General features: G+C 37.1%; 1 protein-coding gene across 3 annotated transcripts in view; it reads left to right on the top strand.

The window, feature by feature from the left end:
• Positions 1–25,144, top strand: part of SLC9A9 (solute carrier family 9 member A9) — a 177,119-nt gene that overhangs the window by 126,815 nt on the left and 25,160 nt on the right. The window contains exon 15 of one of the 3 annotated variants that reach the window (XM_025153339.3): positions 11,425–24,632. Coding sequence (XP_025009107.1) covers positions 11,425–11,533 — 109 coding nt within the window. The 3' untranslated portion in view covers positions 11,534–24,632. 3 annotated transcript variants of the gene reach the window in all.

Below are 25,144 nucleotides of genomic sequence, written 5' to 3'. Positions count from 1 at the left end.
TTCAGTAGCACATCTACTGATTATTCCCTTGTCCCGCACTACTGAGTAGAAATTAACATTCTAGCTATATGTATGTGATTCTGATATGATCTGCAATGAAGTAAGATGAAATATTTCAGCTTCCTCAGAAAAATTCTAGTGAAGTTATCTTTCAAAGAGCCTTTTGATGGGGGGAAAAAAAAAACACATCTTTCTGGTTATAAATGAATGTATTGACCTAATTCATCTATCAGAACAGTTTTAAGGGCCAAAAAGCTCTTAGTATGAGAATATTTTCTTAGAATAATTACTCAAGGATACTTGGAAGTAGTAGGTAAATGCAATAAAAAGCAGGAAACGTGCTTAAACGTTAATGCTGGCTACCAGAATAACTGGCTTTAACTACCACCCAGGCCTTCGTTTTTTTTTTCAGAAGAAATAGCCTGTGGTTATGATTTATCTTAAAAGCTGTAGGCTGGAAGAGATAGATGAACAGGAGGGAAGGAGAAGGAAAAAAAAAACTGTGCTCTGAAAAAGAAATAAGAAAACAAATGGTAAGAACTGGAGAAAGGTATGAGTTAGAAAAAAAGAATGAAAGAGACAACAAGGGTAGAACTACAAAACAAGGGACAGAGTCAGAAGGGAAAGAGAGAAATCGATATGAAATAGTTGTGCAACAGGGCCTGCAAAGTGAAAAGACTGTAGAATTCAGCAGAAATGAAAATGATACTCTTCTTTACTACTGTCTTCCCAAAGGTTATCCGTAGGGTAGAGATCTCAAATCTTGGCTTCTGACATTTTATCTAGAAAGTTACTTTGAATCTGAGTTTGTGATGCTTTTTTCTACAAAGTCTAGTTTCTAAGTCCTTTGCATTTCATGAAAATATTATAGTAGTGTGATTTTTTTACAAGTCATAAACAGAATGCATTCTTAAGTATCAACCTCTTTAAGTCATAATCTTTCTTCAAAATTCAGATTTTCAAATATTACAACTATGCCTTTATCCTAAAATGTGTTTGTATTACAAATAATACACCTCCAATTTTACAAACAGTGAAAATCTATATCCATACACAATAATGGTTCAGCCCACTAATGCTGTGACTCACAGCAATGAGTATCTCGTCAGTATGGCATTTTTTGAGATAACACTCTTTTAACAGAGACAAATTATCCACGCAGACTTTCTAGGTTTGTTTTTCTCTGTCTAAACATTACAAAGCTCTGCTGCTAAATTTAAAAGAGGAAATTGTCATGTAGCACCATATTTGTGTCTGATAAAAGATTGCACAGAGGATTATGATATGGTTTCCAAAGATAAGATAGTGAAAAATAACCATCTATCTGGCTATACACTTTGAAAGTATACAAAACTGTGACATTTCTATTGTCGGGAATTTGCTCTTAGGCTTTAACGCAAATCTGCTGACTGTTACTGCTGACTGGCAGTAACATCTCTTATGCCTGTTTATTTTGGACCAAAAAGCAGAAGGGAGGAAATGCCACCAAAGAAGCCGTAAAGTTGTGCTGTTTTTTGCTGTCAGTCTGAGTGATTTTCACTTATTCCAGTCAATTTAAATGATGACAATATGCCAGACTAGGGTAGAATTGTACCAAAAAAAAAGAAAAAAAAGAAAAAGAAAAAGGCTTTTGAGAATCAAATGTTATATTTGTTCTGAATAAAACAGTAGGAGCCTGTTGGAGAGCTGGATCCAGTAAGGATTGTTTAAGCAAGTATCTTTGAATCAGGTATTGACACCTAGGGAAAACATGCCATTCTCTAAAATCTATGCTAGGATATTTTAACGTTGGAATAAGAAAAATGAAGAGATCGTTTAAACCATCTTAAGTAAGTACACCAAGGTATGCTCTTGGAATTTCATCTCAATTATTTAAACAAGTAATATGCAAAGCAAAATACTTGGTATCTGACATTGGGTTAATTCCACTGAATTTATTTCTTCTTCCTTGTTTTTACAACTTAGAGTGAGTTATCATTTGAAGCTGTGATATACTCCTAAGGGCAAGTGGAGATGTGAGGAAAGCAACACAAAATACTTCATGAATTTATTTTAGGAAATAAACAGTACAATACACACAGCTTTGTATTGCTTTTGTTGTTTTTTCAAGGCAGATATAGCCAAGTTTAGCTTGTGAGTAAATAAGTCAGTGGGAATTTCATCTTGCAGGGACAAGACCTGAGTGCATAAGGGCAGAGCTCAAACAGGTGGTGAGCAAAGATTTCCCATTCCAGATGCATCCCACAATGTATCCCACTGTAACTTTTCCCCCAGCTGGCAGCAATCTGCTTTAACTCTTCTCAGTCCCCTACCTCTTTACTTGCTTATGAGCATTGCTGTTTTTTGCTGCCTAATCTCAAAAGATTGTGTACCTGTCTGAAGTTAGAATTCTTTCTTCTCTACAAAGGTCTGTATTCCCGGTCACAACCTACTCCTTAAAATGAAGGTAAAATGAATCTAAGTGTGTCCTGTAAACAGCCTTTTCCTTCTTTTTCAGTTACTTTGGACTAAACTTGTTCTGTTATTCTTGGTTTGATATGTTATTACACAAAGCTTCCTTCTCTTTCTGTATTCACATAATCCCAACTTCTTCACATGGGGTCATTGTTGCTCTCATTGATTGTTCTGTAGCATCAGTCAGGAAGATGATTGTACCGCTCTCCCACTTGTGGAGCATTTGTGTCCAAGAGAAAGTATTTGGGACTCCTACACTCAAATACACAATAATGCAATAAAATGCAGAAATAATTGAAACTGAAGATGAAAGGGGAACATAATGCATCTGCTAAGATTTTTCCTTCCATAAGTACTCACCTTCTTCATAAGGAGAAGCTCATATCATATTGCGGAATAATTATGTGAGCTTGCTCATCACAGTCTAACTTGCCCTGAGAAAAAATGTCTTACACTGTAAAAGGAAAATGTGTGCAAGAGTACAATAAAGGAAAGTCAGAAGAAAAGGAAGAGAGGACGGCTTCACATGCTCTTAAGTTTCTTTTAAGAAGAGTTAAACTGCAAGAGATAAGCCTTAGTCCCACCTATAGCCAAGTCTGATCTTTTCTGGCAATGGAGTAAGATGGGATTGTGTGCTGTGGTCATCCAAGACCAAATGAGCAGAGCTCTACTGCTGCCTATTTCTGGCAGACTTGAGGGCTGACAAGAGGTCAGGCAGGAATCAGTTGGCAAAGAGGTGTACTGCAGGTACTGCAATGACACACCTACCACATCCCTTGCACTGAGCTACCAAACCCGCAGGAACACAGCTGTCTGACTTCCTCAGAGCTTTGCTTTTAGATACCCTCATGCACACTGTCACAAATAGAGTAGTAGGAGGGGAGGTTTCTTCTTCTTTTCAGATTTCTTTTCACTTTGAGGAACTAACATTCAGTTACGTTGAATAGAAACAGGAGTCTGGTTCTGAGTGAGGCAATTCTCCATGTAACAGCTGCCAAAAACGTTTCTACTTGAACTGCAGTTATCCATCATTCAGATGTATACCATTCAGTTAAAGAAAAAGGTTGTTTGTGTCCTTTACGCTCACCTGAAATCAATCAGCCAAAAGGAATTGTGTTATTTGTAGACTTGAAAAGTTTCTTCTCCTTAACTTATCAGGGCACCTGTCTTTTTATTTCTGCTGTCCTTTGTACACAGATAAAACAGCCATAATGGCTGTCTATAAAGCAAGATAAGTGCTTTTCTATGCTTGTGAGAAAATGGAAAAACTACTAAAGGCAAAATTCCATTCCAGGGTGAACTACCAATCAAATTAAAATTCAGAATTTTGTGGCTTTCAAATGAATTTTCCTTAGGGGATAACTTACCACTGTCATATCAGAGACAGACATTTTGGAAAGAAAAGGCAAGAGTCTGTAAGCATGCACATGCATTCCATTTTCTTTTACCTGCTGAAGAATTAAATCTTTTTTAATTACTGCTACTCTGATTTGATCCTTTTATCACTGTGGTAGTAACAGTAAAATGACACAATGTCCTAGCTTTGGACCAGGATCTTATTTTGCTGGACAGCTTCCAAACTGAGAAAAGACAACCCTCTCTGAGAAGAATTCAAACAATTCAATGCAAGCACATTCGGGCAGCTCACAGAAACAGTAATGTAGAATTGGCTATCAGAAAAGGTAGGATTCATAGCAGAGAGATGCTAATCAAGCACAGAAATCTGTTCTGCAGATTTTACAAGCAGACCATAAAAAAATCTGAAGGTAAAACAAACCCCAGCCAATTAATTTTATTCATTACACAACATATTCATTACACAACAATGACACAAGAGCAGCTGACTAGATCATAAAGCTTTCTCAAATGCTACAGACATGAGAAGGACAGGAAACCAAAGGGCATTTTATTACTAGAAATAACTACCTGAACTTAGTTCAAAACTTATTAAAAGAGCAGATTTGTAAGCATCTGATCCATGAGAACTCTTTTCTCTTTCCTGCCCAATTATTTTTACATGAAAGTTCAGGGGAGACCTTATCGCTCCCTGTAACTACCTGAACTGATATTGTCATGAGCTGGGGATCGTCCGCTTCTCTCATGTAACCAGTGATAGGAATAGAGGGAATGGCCTCAAGCTGTACCAGGGGAAATTCAGGCTGGACATTAGGAAATACTACTTTCTCTGAGAGTGGTCAGACACTGGAATGGGCTGCCCAGGGAGGTGGTGAAGTCACCAACCCGGGAGGTGTTCAAGGAACGTTTAGAAGTTGTGTTGTAGGACATGGTTTAATGAGAACTATTGGTGATGGTGGATTGTTGGACTGGATGATCTTGTAGATCTTTTCCAGCCTTGTGATTCCATGATTCTATGCTTTAATTACTAAACATAATTTAACTGCCAACTACAAACAAAAAATTAAATAGAAAGAGATAAAAAAAAAAAAGTGGTTCTTTACAGTATTTGATGCACACTCCTTTTCACCTTCCCATTACATAAAGACATACATAAAGACTATTTGTGATAGTTTCCTGATACCTTTATTGCACAATATGAATCTTTTAACTCACCCTTTCTCCACCATGATTCTGAAGGAAGATGAGAGCTGCAGAAATTTTGGTTCCACAAAATATAATCAAAAGGATCAGTAGTAAGGAGCTGAAGTTTGAAATTTTTACTATTTAGGTTTTTCATGCTGACACTGAAACTCATACATTGTGGAAATACCTTTATATATGCTTAGAGCTGAAAAATATAGCAAAAAATAGGCTAAATACAAATTTAAAAATGACAAAGGAAGACAACGAGTGAGTGATGAGATTCTTTTCTGTATTCTAACTTTATCCCTTGGAGCTATACAAAATAATCTACAAGCTGAATAATTCTGGAAGCACTGTTCTTGCCTATAAAGTAGACAAGAGGAGTAGAGAAACATGGGGGAATGGGATTTCAAAAAACCGGTGTTCAAAATAATTATTAAATAGTGCAGGCATGGTACAAGTGAAAAAGGCAAGCATGTCATTGCTACTGTGATTTGAGAAAAAGAGAAGAGCTTTTGTGTGAAAAGAGATTCATAGTGTCCAAAAAAAAAAAAAAAAAAAGACATTTTGTGAGCTGTTATTGAATCCTTGTTGCCATCCTTCAGAGACATGCAGGGCTAGGTTCTATTTTCTGTACTTTGTGTCAAATGGTCATTGATTTTTGAAGGAGTTTTGCATGGTTTCTAAGGCAGAATCTGGGCTTCAGCTTATTCAAAACAACTCAGTGTAGAATCATCTGCTTTTGTATGTAACATCTTAGCTCGTTTGACATAGCATACCTTTTGTTTTTCTGTTCAATGGGTTCTCTCAATTTCTGATAACAATAATCACAACTGAATAAAAAGAATGTTTCACGGAGCCTAACAGTAGAAATGTATGAGTCTTTGTGCAAGTATACTGCTTTCTTTCATGTAAAAATATATTAAAATACATGAAAATCTACAATAGCTAAAAAGTACAATTCTCATTCCACAAGTTCTAAATTTTAAAAGAAAAATTATTCATAAACAAAATATGATATTTTAATCTTTCCAATATAAAACAGCTCCAAAGCTTATTGTAAAAGCCAAAATGTTATTTTTTTAATGGTTCTGAAAGGCTTCCAAGGCTCATCAACTGCACAGGGACTAGCAGCCCACCAAGTCAGTCAGAAAATTGACAAAAAAAGTCAAAGTGGAACTGAAGACTCTGGATTCTGCCTTTTGCAGGGTGCTCAGCACAGGCTGTTACTGTGCCTTTCACACGGGAGCGGAGAGGACAGAAAAGGAGTTAAAGCTCCTGTCTAGTGTTCTGCCAAAGCCTTTTGTTGGTTTGTCTTGCTTTGTTATGTCACTTAACCAGCCCTTTAGACCCAGAGATAACACGTCTGAAGGTTTTTGACTGGGTATGACCAATTTCCAGTTCTAGCAGCTGAAATTAAAGAATCTCCTTGACCTCAGACACCAGTCTACTTTGTGCCTGTTGGTGAGCTGTTCGTGCCCCAGCCTAAGCAATCTTTGCCCATCCCTGAGAGCTGAGGCACTCGAGCCATTCCTCCCAGATTTGCCAAGTACAGAAGCTGTTCAGCAGACTTTCAAGTCCCACCACAAGCACATAGCACTTCACACAACCAAGGCCCCAGTCAGACAATCCAACCTGCAGAACCACTTTCATTTTTCTGTTAATGTGGTTGTTTGTTTTTTTTTTTTCAGCTGCATTAAGCCACTGTGGACAGTTGTAGCATGTTAAATCTTGACGGCATCAAGATTTAGGATTTAGCATTAAAAAAAAAAAAAAAAAAAACAGCAAATACAGTAACAAGATAGAGCAAAGTTCAGAGGATTTCTTTTACAGGTAAACTTTATGAAGAAGTACTGTGTTAATAGCTGTAGTCAAATACTCTAGCACAGACAACATTTACAAGTAGAAAAATTCCTACTTTAAAAAAAAACTTTGCAGTTCTGCAGCTTGCTTCTACCTGTATAGCTATCCATTACAGTTCCTATCAAGTCAAAGTACAGAACTTGAAGGAGTTGCTCCACAGCTTAGTGTACTGAATGGAATCCCAGTGTATTGACCAGAACAAACTACTGCTCAAGCTACCATAGTATCTAGTATAGTAGATTGTACTGATGGATATTATTATTCCTTGTGACAATTTTTAATTCTATTTTTCCCTCCTCTTCACACTTTATTAATACAGCATAGTGCAGTGTGAACACAGAAAGAAACAAAAGACTAGGCTTTTGTCAGTCTGCTCAAGCATGAAATTATAGTTTGTTGGCTGACAATACATAACAGTATAGACAAGACCTAAATATGATATAAAAGTACTGGAAGCTCATAACATAGACATAACCATAAGTTAAATCCTTCTTCCAAGGCTCCTGTTATTTCATTTACAGCCTTCAATACACAAAAAATATTTTACATTACATCTAAAGTGTTTTCAAATGTTTTTATGCACGTGTATCTTTCACTGTTGCCTTTCCAGGCATATATATATAAGGATGGTTGGATGTGCATGCAGTACACGCTGCATATGTAATACCATCTATAAATGGTACTTCTTTTATAGCAGCAATTGTCACAGCAAGATGTTGCTAATTATAACATTACCTAAGCAAGAAATTGATACTCCTTCCTAGGAAGGGTCTGTTATTAATGTTAAATCACAGCAGTGTTGTTGTAAAAGCCATGAGACTATAAAGGAATTCAAAATGATTAAGGTTATTACCAGGAATGCCAATGGGCACATTAATGATAGGCCATGTATTAGAAAGTACTATTGAATTGAACTCTTTTATGGAAAGCTATTATTGGGATGCAAAACCCTAAGGTCATTCACAATGCCTTCCGAGGAGGTTATGGATCAGACCCTCAATAGGCCTTGTTTGGAAGCTTTGTCTCTACACTGGCACTCTTCCCACTTCAGTGGTTGCTGTAGAATAGGCACTGTTGGTATTGGCTCAAATAGCTGTGAGCTGAATTCAACTATTTCAGCATCCTCAAACACAGAAACACCAATAAGGCTAAGGCAAAAGTACAAATGACGGGGAAAAAAAAATTAAGAACACTCCAGCAATCGGTGATTCAAAATAATGCAATTCTTGACAGCAGAGAAACTCAAGAGCTGTTTTCTATTTTATGATATTGAAATAGGTGTCTGATTCACCACAACATGTGCATCATCACGCATTCAAATATATGGTTAATCAACCAATCTTAGCATCAGTTCATGGCACTTCTCAAAGGGATGCAAAGGGAAGGTGGAGGGGATAAATCAGAAAAAATAAAATATTGATTTATGGATGACTTTAGGATTGCATGAGGTGATGTAGCATTACATTTCATGAGTTCACGACCGTCGGAGGATGCATACATCCAAAACAGGAGAGACAAAGGTTTTTTGTCTTAACGCTGTTCTAAGAGCTTTTAGAGTACAATAAAAGTCAGAGCACAAAGTCAAGAGGAATACAGCCTATTAATTTACTTGCCTAAAAAAAAATTGGCAGAGCCCTTCTGAAAATGAAGGCTGACCTTTTATTTTTCATAAATACAGTCCTAGAACTCAGGAATCTCTCGACTTCTATAGGTTCAAGTCATCCTGATAGAGGGTGGTGGACTTCATTTGAATAGCTTTTGTTTTATAAAACTAGCACCATTCCTCCTAGCCAAACATGTTCATAGCCCTCCTAGTGAAGGCTATTTGACAAAACTTATCATCCTGACCTTCACTGCACAATGGGATCTGCTTACTTACTCAGCAAATACAGATTTGACATTTACATAAACTTTTACAAGGTCAGATGAAGAAAATTCGTTGACAGTATTTTCTATACTATATCAGTAGATAGCTAGTTGTCATTATCTATAGGTCAAATTGGACTTTAAGACAATGCTCCTCAGATCCAAGCACAGCACCAGTTCTACTACAATAAAACCTGCATCACAGCCAGCATCACAATGACAAAACCTTTACTCTCCATTCTTAGTGGTAGAGGGGAATAGGAATATGCTATGACTTAAAGAATTTGATCTGTGATAGAGAAGAACCCAATCCTTTTATGCCGTGAACACTGTTCTTTCTACTATTAGAAAAAGGAGGAATACCTAAAGGTGGGCAGTAGAGGAGTAGCTGGCTGCACAGAACATTTTCAGGTGTTTTCTTTCTGTCTATGTCACAGCTGGTCACAGAAGTACCCAGAGGGAGGGGAATGATAATTGACTGTAATGCTAACTTTCACAAAGAGTATTTGGTTTACCTAAGGGACCATGAAAATCATATAAAGAATGTGCAGGTTCAGTGTTTGTGGGGCTTTTTTAAAATGTAAGAAATACCGTCACGGAAGGTTAAGAATTGCAGATTTAATCCCATGAAACTATAAGGGTTTCATCTGCTGAGTTTGATCAGATTTTTTTTTAATTTCATGCTACCTGATGGGGGAAAAAAAAAAAAAAAAAACAGCTTTGACCTGTTAAATACGTATTTATAACTTATTATAAAGGGTGTTTTATTCTTTAAGACAATTTAAAAAAAAAAAAAGAAGAACTGGTCTTCCATGTAATTATGTAATAGAGTCAGGCTGTAAATGGAAAATCTCTCACACACCGTTTGAAGATCCTGAACGGACTTCAAATGTTTGGCTGTCTATTCACTAGAAATGCATATGGCATGTTCTGGTCAATCTCCTAAAAGCAACCTGATGATTTTTCAATCTGACTCTTTATCACATTGTTGTACATTCAGTACTTATTTTTGGACGCAGAAGTAGAGAAAAACAGTTAAAAAAATCGAAACTTTTCTTTATGATTCTTTGAAATAGGGTATTTTTAAAATAATGCACTGAAATACATCTTTACTGTTGCTTAAATATTTGAATAGTTATTTGTAAAGGATTCAGGAATAAAAAATTATGCTTGGATCTTCTATTATACCATCATGGGGCAAACTTTGCTCAGTACCACCTATTTCAAAGAAAATCCCCAATCTTGCTTTGCAGTGTCTCTAAGTAGATCAAGAAGAGGTTCCTTCCTCGCTTCATTTTGACATATTGTTGAGGATCTGTGGTCTGAACTCAGAGATGACTTCAGCTCTGGTTCTAACATCAGGGTAACATCACAAACTTCAGGGCAGTCTGTTAGTCTCAGTTTATACCAGTACAGGAGAAGCTGTTGAAATGTATAGTCTTTAAGCCTTTCATTATACATCTTTGACTTCAGTCTAATAAGAGTCTCATTCACAAACCTTCCATGTTAATGTCCACTCTTTTCTAAACTAGTTGGAAGGAAATTTCCTTCCATTCTACACGGTTTCAAGCTGGATTCCTCAATAAGAAAATATGAGGGAAGCAGATATTTCCTCAGCCGTCACATTACCCTACCTAGCCTTGGTCATCAAGCTGCTTATGCTGTCTCATTCCCCAACAACCAGCTGGCAGGTGGGAAGGGGGAGCACAGCAACCTGATTTGCACTTTAACTGTCGACAGAACATCTAAAATCAGTTTCAGAAATTTTGAAGCGTACTGATAAACCCTAATATTTTCAATATGACTAAAACAAGAATTGATAGACTTTAATAGGGAAGCAAAGACATGGTTTTTACTCATGAAAAGCCCAGTATAACTTATTCAAAACCTGATTATTCATTAAAGATACAGAAAAGCCCGTGTCACAAATGGTTAAGGTTTTGAAATTCTTTGCGGATTATTCGCTGAAATTTGCATTGCTACACAGCACAGACTATTTTTGGATTCTGCATAAATAGAATATCTAATATAGAATTACGTTATAATGAAATATGTAATAATTCAAGTACTCAAAGTGTTCTTCATGTACTGCAGGCATCCAAAAGTTTCAAATGCATAAAATATGATTACATTTGCTGCACAAATGACTGCATATCAGGCTTGTTCACAGTTAATTAAAACTCAGATTGGAAAAAATATATATGCATGTATATATATTATGCTAATATATAGTTAAACTGCTGTTAATATTTTGTATCATGGCCAGTGGGAAAGTGGGGCGAAGAAAGATAGGAATGTTCTGTAGTGCTTGAACCTTCCAGCCTAATCAAAGGCTGGGACTTTGTGCTACTCAGAAAATGCTGTTTATTATTACGCTATGAAAATGCAGATAAAGCAACACTGGATCTGATCGTTCCACAGGTTGCTACACAAATTCAAAGACAAAATATAAGAAAACAAAAACAGTATCTTTATCTGCTACTACTCAATTCAATGAAAGCTTATATTGTAAAATATAAGAAAATAATATTTTTAAAAATAAGAATAAAAATTACATGAAAAACAAGTAAATATAAAATACGTAGGCACTCCATTTGAACATTTTCAACTCTCTTTTCCCTCACTTTCACCTTGGTTATGTAATGGTGCAGCCTCAACAGCACCACCTCACCAAAGGCTGCTCTGTATCTTGTCTGCTAGGACATTCTCTCAGGAAACAAAAGCAGTTGATTCAATCGCAAGAGGATTGAAGGCCAAGAGGAATGAAAGATCCTCATTTTCACTTCCCAGATTTCTGGCTATTATGTAAGAAAAGACCAGTAACCCATCTGGCAGCTGAGATTTATTGGTTGAGTTCACTGCTGTCTCAATGAGTTAGGGATGGTACAAGGACACCTAACTTATCACGTCACTCTGGGAAATAAGGCATAAATGAAATACCTCCACAATCATCTCCAAACTACAGCGATTCCAAGGTGTCTGCCTCCTTGGTGCCTCTCTCCCCAGCCCCCTTTGCTTCTTAGTGTACACAGGGGTATGATTAGGAACCTACAGAGATTTCTAGCTTAAAAGGCAGGTGTTCTATGGTTTTGTTCTTAACAGTGTAAAATGCCAACTCTGCTATTTTTAATGGATTATGTACCTTCCATTAACATAAAGGGTAGCTGGAAATTATATTTTTATTTTAATTTCTTATATGTAATGCATCTACATGTCTATATTTTTTTTTAGGCTGTTGCTACACATTCAACAAGATAGCCATTTATTTGTAGTTATTTTTAAGCATAAAGACATGAAAGCTTACAAGTTTAAATGTAGGATATGCATTATGCCTTAGAGATAATGCTTTCCGAGCCTTCTACCTTTACCTACCCATCTATGCTTTATACATCCCAGAACAGTAATCTGTTAATTATTCCAATAAGAACAAATTGATAATGTTTTCTTAACATCTGATATGTCTGATCAAAAGAATCAATTCCTGGACCAGATCTTCCCACATTCAGTCCAGATGTGCAGTGGTTCTTCCAAAAGCATACAACTAATCTTCAGGGGCATTTATAGCAATAACCTTCATGACAATCTAGCTAAAGGCATAAAGAAAAATTGGGGTGTGATTTTATGCATACAGTGGTAGATCCACTCAATACAGATGAGCAAAAATGCCTACACATTCACTAGCAAGCAGGCACATGCTTTTCCTGCCTCCATGTGCAAGGCAATTGCAATCTGGCAGCTACACTGAACACAAGAGCAGTGCCAAGGCTGAGCGAGTATCTCATGAGTGCACATGGCAGGGAAAGACCAAGAGGGTATGCTATGAAATACAGTGAGTAAGCTATGACAAATAGCCATGGATCAGGTCACGTTGGAAGTTCAGGGCAAATGCAGCACACATTCACAGGCCTTCTCTGCAACTCCCCCTAATATCCAACAGCTGGAACCAGCTCCCAGGACATTCCCTGAAAGATGCACACTAACCTAGGGTGGGGAATTCCCCCTGGCGAACCCTCAGCAAGACCCTGATCTCCTAAATCTCCCTTCCCCAACTTTTGAAGCAGGAGATACAGTTATGAGCTTGTCACTGCCAAGAGATACTTTCTCCACAAACCAAAAAGGGTATATATTAAAGAAAATTCAGATTCTGTAGAGCAGTTAATCAGCTGCAAAGCAAATAGCTATGACTCAGTTTATCACAAACAATAACAGAATGGGAATTAACATTAATAAGCTAATGCTTCATCTGATTGTGTTCTTTTTTTTTTAATCTTGCTTCTAATTAATTTTGACAGATTGAATTAAAATACTTATTTGCTTTGCATTTCATCTGCATGGGGCCCTTCCTGATCATTTCCTCTCATAAGATTGTATGCTGTCAGCACCAGACTTTGAGCGCTTTTTCTTTTGAACACTAGAGAACTAAGTGCTTATTTCCATTTGTTAAATATTTTTGATCTATTAAGAAACTTCTATTTTTTGGGAAGGCTTTTCTGCTTTTTGTTTTCAGTTTTTCAGATGTAAAAGCTTTACTTTGACTTGGATTTAAATGCTTAAGTTCCCATTTTGGCTGTGGGGCCGCATCCCCATATTCCTTTTGAAAAGCCTTCCTGTGTTAGTTCCAGTCACAGCAGCACAGGAACAGGCCTTCGATCTTTCTCTCTACTTTCTGTCAAAACACTTGCAAGAAACATTTCTGAGGCATTTCAGCTGGAATTAACAAGAGAAGACTGATTTCCTAAGGTATGCATTCCTTCTCCAGACAGAGTCAAGGAGACAAGCTGCTTCAGGAGAAAAATGACTTTTCTAGCATCCTTTTCTCCTTGGGATGTATGGACAATTCTCATTAACATTAATTTGGATTCTAGTTGCTTACTGGGGTGGGTGAAAGCTCCTCAGCAATTAAAATTTTTTAGAGCTACTGTGTGCAAAACTATAACCATCAAACAACGCTCAGAAGTAATTCTAAAGAGCTCCAGTTTATCATACACAGAGATTTCTGGATTCTTTTGTTTCTGTACCCTATGTCTTAATATCTGCAGTTTTGATGACTGCCGTTACGATGCATGCATTTCAGGAAATAAAAGCAAAAAGAGAAATCTAGCAACCAATTTCACAGTAAATGGCAGAGAGCTTAGAAGGTCACGAGGTATAATGATTCTGCACAGAATTTCAGCTATACCCCTTGGAACTGTGCATTAATTACATTTGTAATAGCTGTGTTATCTGGGCATAAAGGTGAATTTTATGTATTGTTTATCCTGCCTATTTTACACTCTATTTTAAAACTAGTGTTACACAAATTGTTATGAAAATAGCATACAGGAAAAGTATGTAGATGAACTGTATGCAAAAGCAGCACACATTCACTGCCACCTTGTATTAACATCAATAAAATAACACACCATCCAAAGAAAAAGTAAATCAAAAGTAAGTCCCTTGGAATGAATGGAATTGATATGATGCCTGACATAATTTAGCTCTTGTGCCAAACACTAAATCCAGCACAGATGGAGTCAGTTACTCTGTGTTAACACTGCTGTAACCGAGGGCAGAATTTTCCTGTTGATACCTTCCTGTTGTTTCACTGGGTTATGAAAACAGATGTGATGGTGGCTCCAGACAAGAATAGCCTGTCTCTAACAGTGCATGGTTCAGCATATGCTTTCAGTGTTTATCAATAACTATTCACTAGCTGGGAACGATAACCAAGATTACATGCATGCTGCATGCAGAGCAGTAAAGGAGTATATGCCTGAGTGGATCCTTTTTCACACGCATGTACTTAAAAAGAAAAAATTATTCCTGCTTCCTTTTCAAAGAATGGTGGTTGGGCCCCAGAACATAATCAAAAACATACAAAATAAGCTTAAATGAGCTTTTCTGGTACTGCAGTGATTGGTGTTTGCATCCCAGTCCTACTAAAGCCTGAGATGCTTTTCCATGGACTGCTCTGAAAGTTCAAGTAAATCCTAACTGAGCACAAGGAATCTGTAAGCATCCTTCTCTAGAGTCGTGCCGAGCAGAGGCACAACCTTTCTCCACATCTTTTCACAGTGGCTTCAAGTTCTGCAACCCAATTAAAGCCCTAGATGATCTAAGATGCTCTCATGAACATGCACTAAGTTTTAACCTAATTTACACAAGCACTACATATAAGTTGGGTGAACAAGCAGAACAGAGAGCAGGTGATGTAAGGAGATAACACATATTAAGGAAGAATATTTCTTCAGACTACGTATGTAAAACATACAGTCAATGAGAACATAACTACAAGCATCACTTAGCTTCAGTCTCCCCTTAAGATTCCTATACTATTAAATAATATATCACAACCAAATCAAAGGCAAATTATTACTGATATATTAGGCAAAACACAAGCAACCTAATGTTTAAATCTGTATTTATTCAGTTATATTTGCCTCTACTCACAGATATGACGGCATTTTAAAATAATGTGACCCAACTCTTTCTGAAATGCCAAACGATGCTAATTTACAGCAATGGGGAAGGACCTCCTCAGCAGGAAGTTGACTCTAGACGTTTGTCATTGCAGTTTTCAAAGAGGAAGATTGTTCATTGAGAAGTAAATAGATGATCACAATTTTTAGGTTTGCATAAAAGCCATTAATGATGAATCAAGCTTTGAACAATCATTAACGATCTATTTCAGTTTTGTCCTTCACATGCGGAGGGGAGTTAATCATTCCCAGTCCTCCACCTGGTGTACAGGGGACTGTTACGCTCTCCTGCTAAAGGAAAACTTTCACCATTTCTCTTTGGCACCTTTATTTACTCACTCTGTTTGATTTAAGATTAATGAACTAACAAGTTTCTGAGTATGCATGCATGCAAAATACATGCATGTTAATATGTTCAAAGTTTCCTTCAGTTCCAAGAGACTGATATTTCTGCAATCACATAGCATGGGTCTTTTTATTGGACAGCCAAACTCCTTCCAAGACATTTGCTTGAAAATATATCTGCGTTTTCCATTATGATTTAGTAAATCTTTACCTCTAATCACCATATGTTAATACAAATACTACAGGCTAGCTGAAACTATTCAGAATTGCTCTGCACTGTTGTGGTTTTTTTTTTATTGTGTGGTGCTGACTGTCAAGTACTATTCAGGTGTTCCATTCAAGCTGTTTGATTCTCAGTGAGGCAGTACATCACTTGATTTCTCCAGTTCTTTTTCCTTGTTACTGTTTGGTATGTATCCAGTTACAAGTGTGTCATTTTCCTACCTATGTGGCTGTATTTTGTCTTCACCTAATTTTGAAAGAGTCTTAGACCTGTAGCTGAGCTCTAACTGAACTTACCAATAGGCACGGGTATTTTCATGTTGTAACGTTTTAGAGCTTTTCATTTGCATCCCTGTTTTTGGATATTTTGAAATCTTATTTCTATGAGTTTGGTTGTTTTGGTTGTTTTTTTTTCAGAACAGACTATGTTTACTGCTAAGATATGCTCTTTAAAATGCTATTCTACTTTGAACAGGTAAACTTCAGTTTAAGTAGATACAGCAAGAAAAGACAGTAACAAAAGATCACATAGAAAACTAAATCTGATAAATGGTTATGACACCTCTTGCATGTTTACTCTGCTTTTAGTAGTACCATACCAGTCCTAGGATCTGGGTGTATATATATTAATGATGAGACCACAGTAAGCCACCCTGCCCCTGCTGCTGCCTTGCCGCAAGTTGTCTAATATAGCATTTAATAGGCATTTAGCTTAACAAAGCTGCTACTGCACAAAGGTATAATTGAATCTGGAAAATAAATAACAAATCAGAAGAATGAATTTGTGCATTTCCAAAAAAAAAAAAACGTCCTGGCCACAGAGTTAACAGCTTTTCACCTGCTGAGATAAGGTATGCCTCTGGTCTTGGGGGGGGGGGGGGAGAAGGGGCATAAGATTGTATTTTTATAAGCTCAATAACCAGATCTTTCACTACTGAGTGAAGGGAGAAGCGCTAAACCACATAGCCATAAAGAACTGGAGCAGAAAAGCTGTCAGGTTCACCCACTACTCCCTTTGCTGCCTTCTCTCAGCACAGCATGTACAGCTGGTGCCTGATGGCTCCATGTCCCCCAGTACTGGGCCTGGGCCACCTGCCCCCACTGCTATCGGGACACTCCATGCCTTCTATGCTCAGACCAGGTAATTCCCATGACAACTGTTCACCCTCTGGCACCACTGTGTCTACAGATAGCTGTCAGCATGAACTACTTGTTCTTGGTTCCAAAATTAATAGTAGGATACATAGATATATCTATGTATCTATATGTAGATAAATATTTATTTATTTTGCACTTGGGTTTGGATAATCCCAGATATACAGGTATATAAGCTGGGAGAAGAACTCCTGGAGAGTAGCCTTGCTGAGAAGGACTTCAGTGCCCTGGAAGATTGAAAACTGAACATGAGCCAGTAGCGTGCACTTGCAGCCTGAAAGGTCAACAGTAATGTAGGCTGCATCAGAAGAGTTGGCAGCAGAGCGAGAGGGGTGGTTGTCCCTCTCTGTCCTCATGAGGCCCCATCTGCAGTACTACATCTAGGTCTGGGACCGCAACACAGGAAAGGTGTCGAGCTTTTTGAGGGGATCCAGAGGAGAGCTATGAAGATGATCAGAGGGCTGGAGCATATCTCCTATGAAGACAGGCTGAAGGAGCTGGGCTTGTTCAGTCTGCAGAAGGTTGCGGGGAGACCTTATTACAGCCTTCTATATTTAAAAGATTTATTAACAGGAGGGAAATCAACTTTCTACATGAGTAGATAGTGATAGAACAAGAGGGAATGGTTTTAAACTAAAGGAGGGACAATTTAGATCAGATGTCAGGGAGAAGTCTTTCACTGAGGGCGGTGAGGTGCTGGCACAGGTTGCCCAGAGAGGTTGTGGATGCTCCCATGCCTGGAGATGTTCAAGGCCAGGTTGGATAGAGCCCTGATACTTGATCTAGTGGTTAGCAACCCTGCCTTCGGCAGTGGGGTTGAAACTAGATGATCCTTGAGGTCCCTTCCAACTCAAGCAATTCTACAATTCTATTATTTCTCCCCTCTTCCCCCTCTCCATTAGCTATAGCTTATTTTTCTTTACTCACATGTTCTATTAAAAGCAATCCCTCTTGTGATTGCAATGGAATTGAAGTACAATTTTTATATGGGAGACATTTTCAATATTTTGAACACTGAAATGTCTCTCAAGTACTCTTAAAATTGGTAATTACTGGTACCCACACCACTGATTCTATGCCATGTGGCATCAGTAGATATCATCCACTCCCAAAAATGAATCACTTTCCATAATGATTGGCATTTTCACTAATTAGCAATCCTTCCATGAGATGCACATGTCAAGACAGTATGCAAGTTTGTTTTCATGCTACTGCTATGCGTCTTAATTCTGTTAATACTGCTTAGACATAAAAACCAAGGGTACACCAAAATATTTATGATATTTTTCTTTAAGGATGACTCTTATTTTAGGAGGTAAACTTCACAAAATAATTCAAGAGTTACGGAATTAGAAATTCCCTGAAATTACAACCGGAATCCTTAGCAAGCCCCTGTTTTACCACCTAATTAAGCATATGACAGACATTTGCAAGTTTAACGCTTCTGGCCCAGGCTGCACAACAGTTTCAGTGTGCAACTTCACAGACATTGCATGGGTCACAATCAGCACCACTGAAGTCAAGGTGAGCTTTTCTATCCTTTCGTAATACAACCAAGCCCTAGCTTTTCAGCCCTATTTTCAAGCCAAACCCCTGTAATGCACAGTCCAAAAATCTGTCAGGTGCCAGAACAGGTCTCAAAACATTTCATAATACTCATTTTTCCAAAATCACCTTTGCGGTAAATATCACCATTCCCTCCCTGCAGCTGAGTAAACTACAATACATAGTTGTTAAGGTAAAAACTCCTGACCCAGATGTCAATTTCTACACACACAGCAACAATAAATTGCACCTGGAGCCTTTCATTCACAGGTGATTCACACTATTTAAGAATTTTCTATCTTTTCATTTAAGTTGTGAATGTATTAGATGGAGATGGAAAAGTGTTTGTGTTTTGATAGAGAGTCTGGAGAGAAGAAGAGAAATGTTTAACAATGACGAAAGAAAACAAAACATCAACTTGACAATAAAATTCTGCTTTTCTTCTTAAATCTAGAAGGATTTAAAGACATTAAAATAAAATTGGAGCACTCTATTTATTACTAGTTATATCTGTGAACACATCAGAATAGCAAATTATACCATTTTTTAATCTATAAGAGAAAAAATATAATTTCAAGACATTCCCAAATAATTTCATTGAAGAAAAAATAAAAAGACTGCATAGAATCATTTTGTGAACATTAGACATCCCCATTGTGCTACTGTTCCAGCCCTCATCAAAACTTCCTCATCAGATCTGGTGTCATTAGAGAGAAAAGTGGCAAAACTGGCTGGTGAGCATTTCTTATGCCATCAGTTTGCGTATGGCAGGCAGAGTAAGTGCTATGAAAAAAGTAGGCTAATTTTTAGAAGAGACAGTGCAAGAAGCATGTTTTAGAACTCTGCTTTTGTGCAGTTCCTACATAGTTGGAAGAAGAAAAAAGCCATTACCATCATACAGATGAGAGTGATGAAAACATTAAAACGCCACAGTTACGCAAATATAACTCATTGCATAAACGAGGAACTGAGAGCTTCTATGTACACAAACGTATGCTACTCTGTCTAAAAGAAATTTGTTTTTTGCAAACCGGAGGAGAACTAGAAGGAAAAATCCAATGAAAGCTACTGATATAATAAAATAATTGGAAGAAAATCTCACCAGAATAGGGGGAAAAAAATGCTACTGATATCAACAATGTCAAGATTGCACTGTACCTCCATAATTGGATTGAAAGCTCTTCTTTTAGAATGCTGAGTAACATTAACAGTGAAATATATTTTAAGTGACAACAAAAGGCAATTTCCTAGCTGGAGGGATTCTAAATAAAGGTCAAAGAAAACTGCTCATTAGCTTGAGGTCAGGTTTAATGTGGCCTTTTGGATATGAAAATGAGGGGAAATTTCCTATTTACAACTAAAAAGTACAAATTTTGGAAGTGTCTTCCTTGACCTACTTGTGTGCAGGACTTCCCACTGAGATGAATGCTAATAGCATCTGTCTTTTCCACAATGTCCACACTTGCCAACATTACAATACCTAGATTTTTCTATCGCTATTTGCTACAAATACAAACTACATTTTAACATTATGCAAAGAACCATCCTAGAGTAGCTAAAAATACATAGGTTCCCCTAAAATAATAACCATTTGATATACCATTTAAAAAATCGTGTCAGTCTTTTATCCTTCCCACATGTTATTACATTTATCTTCTCCCCTTTTTTCACTGTAAGAGGGAGAAACTTACGGGTATGTTTTCAGAAGGGAATGATTCGCTGGTTTCTGCAGCTGGAGTGCCAACTTTGGTTATTCTTGGAGTTTCCAGATGAGAACATATGGTTTTCTGAGAAATAACATGCATTTCTTTCACTTCAGCTCTTATCAGGTGATATTGTTTACCTTTACAGTAATCTAATTTGAGGGAAGTTGTTCTGTAGTCCTATTTACAATTGGTAAAATAGGACTATAATGACTCTCCTTGCACTGTTCACATGACTAAAAATATTAACAATATTTTGACTTCAACAGTTGACAACTCTAAAAAGGTTGAAGTTTATCCAGAATGCTGTTCCTAGATAATCTCATTTATCTCACACACCAAGCTGCCATTTAGAGACTTCATAAATTAATTAATAGATTCATGCCCTGGCTCTTAACGAACGTCCCTAGATTTGAACAAATTTTAGAGTCTGTGTGGTATAGCCCTGTGCTTTGTTCCTGTTAATCTGTATTTCACAAAATTATCTCTATTTTGCTAACTTTTAACCCCATTAAAAAAAAAAAACACCTAGAGCATTAGTTCTGTCAAAAAACACATCAAATACCAAAATAGAATACATTAAATTTCTGTCAAAGCAAAATTTCTTGTTCAGTTAAGTTCACAGGGCGTGAGGCAACAGTATCCAACACTCCACTGTCATACCAGCCTTATGCACAGTTGTCTATCTCAAGCACAATATAAACATCCCAGATATGGAGTTGAAGCCTTCCTTGCTGCTGAGTATAGTCTTTACGTGCACAAATCTGAACCTTTCTGACTTAGAGCGGCCACATGTAGCGCCCAGCAGCAGGTTCAGCGCCTATTGTGCTTGTGTTGCACCACTGCTTACAGATAAGGGCAGTTTCAGAACATAAAGGAAAAGCATTACTCAGTGCTTTCACTTCCATTCTACATATGCTCCCCAGCTCTAATCCATACTACAGTGCTTTAGGATATTTTGGCATTTTTCTGGTCTCCATTCGATTCCATCAGGCTTAGGTTGCATCTGCTTGGTCACATTATGCAGAAAAGGCTGATGAGCACTGGGATTATAGTGTTAGTAAGTTGTTCGTGGTCTCATGGAGAAGAGGCATAAGTAATACTAAGAACATATTCTGTTCCACTGTCAGCTAACTGGCAGGAAATCCTATCTCAAATAATGTCTTTCAGTATTTGTTGACGGAGAAAGGTATAAAGCAGTGAGCCGTAGCTTTTGAGAAAAATTCAGCTTTTAGTTACAGAGCTGTAAGCCTAATTATTATTTTTTTTATTTTTTACAAACTTCAGAGGGATTTTTATTTTTTGTCAGTACAATTCGAACTAATGTCATGCAGCATATTTTACTAGGATCTCCGTGAGAAGCAACTCCAGTGCCTGTACCAGAGAGATGGACAATCCAAATTTCCCAACATACCAGACAGTCTGAATCACAGGTGTCAGAGAAATCCATGCCATGGAAACTAACATGGTCAGTAGAGTGCTTAAGGGCATTCAGAATGCATTGGTCACACTCTCGACTGCTAGAAAACTTTTGTTCATCTTTCTATCTTGGCTATAATTCTGTCTCTTTCTTATCCTGTCTATACATGGCAACTAGAAAAATGTAGTTGACACTAACTTGAAGAATTCCAAATGTTTCTATAAAGGACATTATAAATATAGAACTACATATCCAAGTCCCTTTCATACCTAAAGCTAATCCAGAATCCTACAGTAAACTCATTAACATCAATGCAGAGTCAGAAAAAATTCTTGCATAGTTCTTGCAGAGATTCAAACATGGTCCTTTGTTAATACAAGAGCCCAACATGTATCTGCGACCTTAAATTAAGATTTATTAAGAGTCCACTAGGATTGGTTGAGTTGTTTTTTGTTTGGGGTTTTTATTTAAGAAATGTGTCACCTGCGTATCAGTCAGATATTTAGAAGGCTGGATTTTTGGGGTGGTTTTTTGTTTTGTTTTTTTCTTTTTTAAGTTTCTCTATCATTTTGAAGGTGTTTTCCAGTTGGATGATATACCTACAGTGTATCATCTTCAGATGTCTTAGTCTTAGGCTAGATTTAGCCTGTTTATTTTCCATATTTTTGAGAAGCAGAAAACACTGACAACCTGAGACAAATGACAATCAGCAATGTTGGCCTAGTAACATTTACCAACCAGGTTGAGATTACTTTCTTGAAGATTAATTTTTCTTTCAAGCTTCCTAAGGGTACTGTGTCCTGACACTGTTTCATGATGGCATGTCTGTACCTACAATATCATCTACCACACATGGAGGAATAAGCTTCCATTCCTCTGGTAGGTGCGAAAGACATTTGCCTCATGAACTCCAGAACAGAGAGTGGATAAATAGCTTCATTCCACAATGCTGCAACCAATCACTTCCAGTTTTAAGAACACAGTTTTTTTTGTTTTTGTTTTTGTTTTGTTGTTTGTTGTTTTTTTTTTAATGAAGATATAGATAAACCACCAAACTGATTTAATATCTCTGATGAGTATGAGTATTTAAGTGTTCCTCATAAAAGAATCGGAATGTCTCAAAAAACATAACATTATATATTAAATAATAGATAAAATTTTTTAACTGGTTAACACACAAACCACTCAACCCCTAACATTAAACGGAACATCTTTTAATAAATGCAAGCTAGAATGAAAAATGAAATACATCTTAGTGCTCTACTCATATTGTACTAAGTGTCAAACTGCACTCAGGATTTTCTTCTCAATTGGGAGTTTGCTTTCAGTACAGCAGTAGGTTAGTAAGTGTGTTTCAGTTCACAACTAAAGAGAACATTTAGATGTAGGAGTAGAAAATTGAATGTTTCCTGCTGTTCTTTGTACAGATATCAAGCAGTGACATCAATTCCTGCTTTTCTAAAAGCCAAAGTAAATTATAACTAATCCGCAAAATAAACCTGCATTCAGTACCATGCAAGAGACTTGCAACGTAAATCACAGACATAATTCAGTCACAACATTCTGTTGATGGAGACGAGCAAAGAGCAAAAACAAATGTCAGGCTTAGCAATCATAGAGGTCAGACATGATAGTTGTTTTTAAAGTATTTACAGGCTAAGATACAAAAAAAAAAAGATAGTAAGACAGTTACTGATGCTGAATTACAACATGATATATTAAACACAGAATTTGGGATATAATGCTGTATGTAAAAATGAGGAGAGTAGTTATCTGTATATTAAAATTTAAAACATGGAAGCAAAGAAAAACAGCTATAAAAAGAGTAAAGAATGTGTCTGAGGAGGGAGTGGTGATTACAAGACATTTATTTTATTTGTCACTGAAATGGTGACCTGATAATACACACAAATTGCCTTAGACCCAATCTCAGCAGTGAAATGAGGAACATTAGAGAAATCTAAGTGTAACAGTGTTCAAGGAAGGAGCTTATCTTGCTAAATAGTCCTCTCCACTCTGTGTGTTCCCACACAACATCTCCCACACTACTCTCTCTCCTCCTTCTTCCCAGTGGCTCGATAGAATTACCACTACCTTCTTTCCAAAGCCGTGCCTACTGGGGAGCAGAGCCCTGATCAGGCGAGGCAGACAGCATTCAGTTATGAAGGAACGGTCCAAGAAAACTTTTAGATTGAGTATGTTGAGAGAACAGATAGGTAAATCTGTTATTTTTTTTTTTTTATTAGTTGGCAAAGCACTAATGCACATCTTTAAAGTCACAAGTGAGGCACAATTGTTTTTCCTATTTTTTGTGACATTTATGTCATTAAAATCACCTAAAAATAGTCCAAAAGAACTGCTTAATGTTGTCAAAATCTGGCTGTTGATTATTTTTTTTCAGAATACTGTGTTTTTTTCTGCCTTTTTTTATTCTGTTTAACACCTTTCATTGCTGATTCCGCAAGCCATTTTTCAGTGTCTAGCCTCAAATGCACAGATGCTATATCTATCTGAATACTAAAATAAAAAGTGTTAAAATCTTGGGGAAAAGTCCACTGTATTAGGAAACATTGCATCCCACATACCTGGCTTTTTCAGTACAGGAAATCCTAATCGTGACAAGACAATAATCCTCTGGATAAGATCTCAGCCCACAGAAAGCAGTGCATCTCAGCAGTGGACTATGCTGCATTAGGAAGCAGCGAGGAGCAATCCCAAATTAAAGAATAGCTGGCAATTTTAGAGTAAAAACCTCAGGTGGCAAAGTAGAGTAAATAGAATTACATAAATTTCCACTTTGTAGGCAGATTCCTAAATAAAGTTGCTAATTCTAACAATAGTTCTTAGACTAAGTACAATATTTCTCTCCTTCCCATTTCGTCTTTATTCGGTGACCCAAGGATATCAATTACTTGCTGCTTTTAGTATATACTCACTTGACTTGCACAGACATCTTACATGAATTACTCCTCCTATTATTGTATTTCTCTGTGTAAGTAATTTTCTCAAATGGGTTGCAGTACTGAAGTAAATTAAAATATATCTTTTGCTCCTACTGTACTTAAGACTCTAATCTTGTTTCATATAATAGCTATAGCATAATTTGTAGGGCAAACCAAAAGAAACAATACCATTGAATTGAAAAGGCACATTTTCAGTATATTCAACTGCTATAAGAGCATGAAAAACAGCATACTGTAATACTTCCACAGAAGTAACTAAAACAAGTAAGAAGTTTCCTAGCTCTTATGTACTGTGACTCTTATCAGCCTAAACAGCAGATGTGATACTTTTTGTCTGTGAACTCGGAAGCACCTGCATTTTGTGGTGCTAAATTTCTGCCCTGGGTGCCCGCATTTCCACTAGGGCACAAACAAGCAACCCAACTGCTACTGTCATCATGGAGCACAACTCACAACTTTGTCACCCCCCACCTATGCCATCAGTCTGCTCCAATTCTCTATGTGTGCTCAGATTACAAGACAGTGCAGGTTTTCCCCATACCAGCAGAGTTTGGTGGTTACGTAAATTATACAAGAGCATACAGTTTAAAAAAAAAGTGGGAATTCCTT

This window comes from Gallus gallus, chromosome 9 (genome assembly GCF_016699485.2).
Source record: "Gallus gallus isolate bGalGal1 chromosome 9, bGalGal1.mat.broiler.GRCg7b, whole genome shotgun sequence".
Classification (NCBI taxonomy): domain Eukaryota; kingdom Metazoa; phylum Chordata; class Aves; order Galliformes; family Phasianidae; genus Gallus; species Gallus gallus.
Note: the sequence above shows the minus strand (reverse complement) of the source record. Positions and strands in the feature narration are given on the sequence as shown.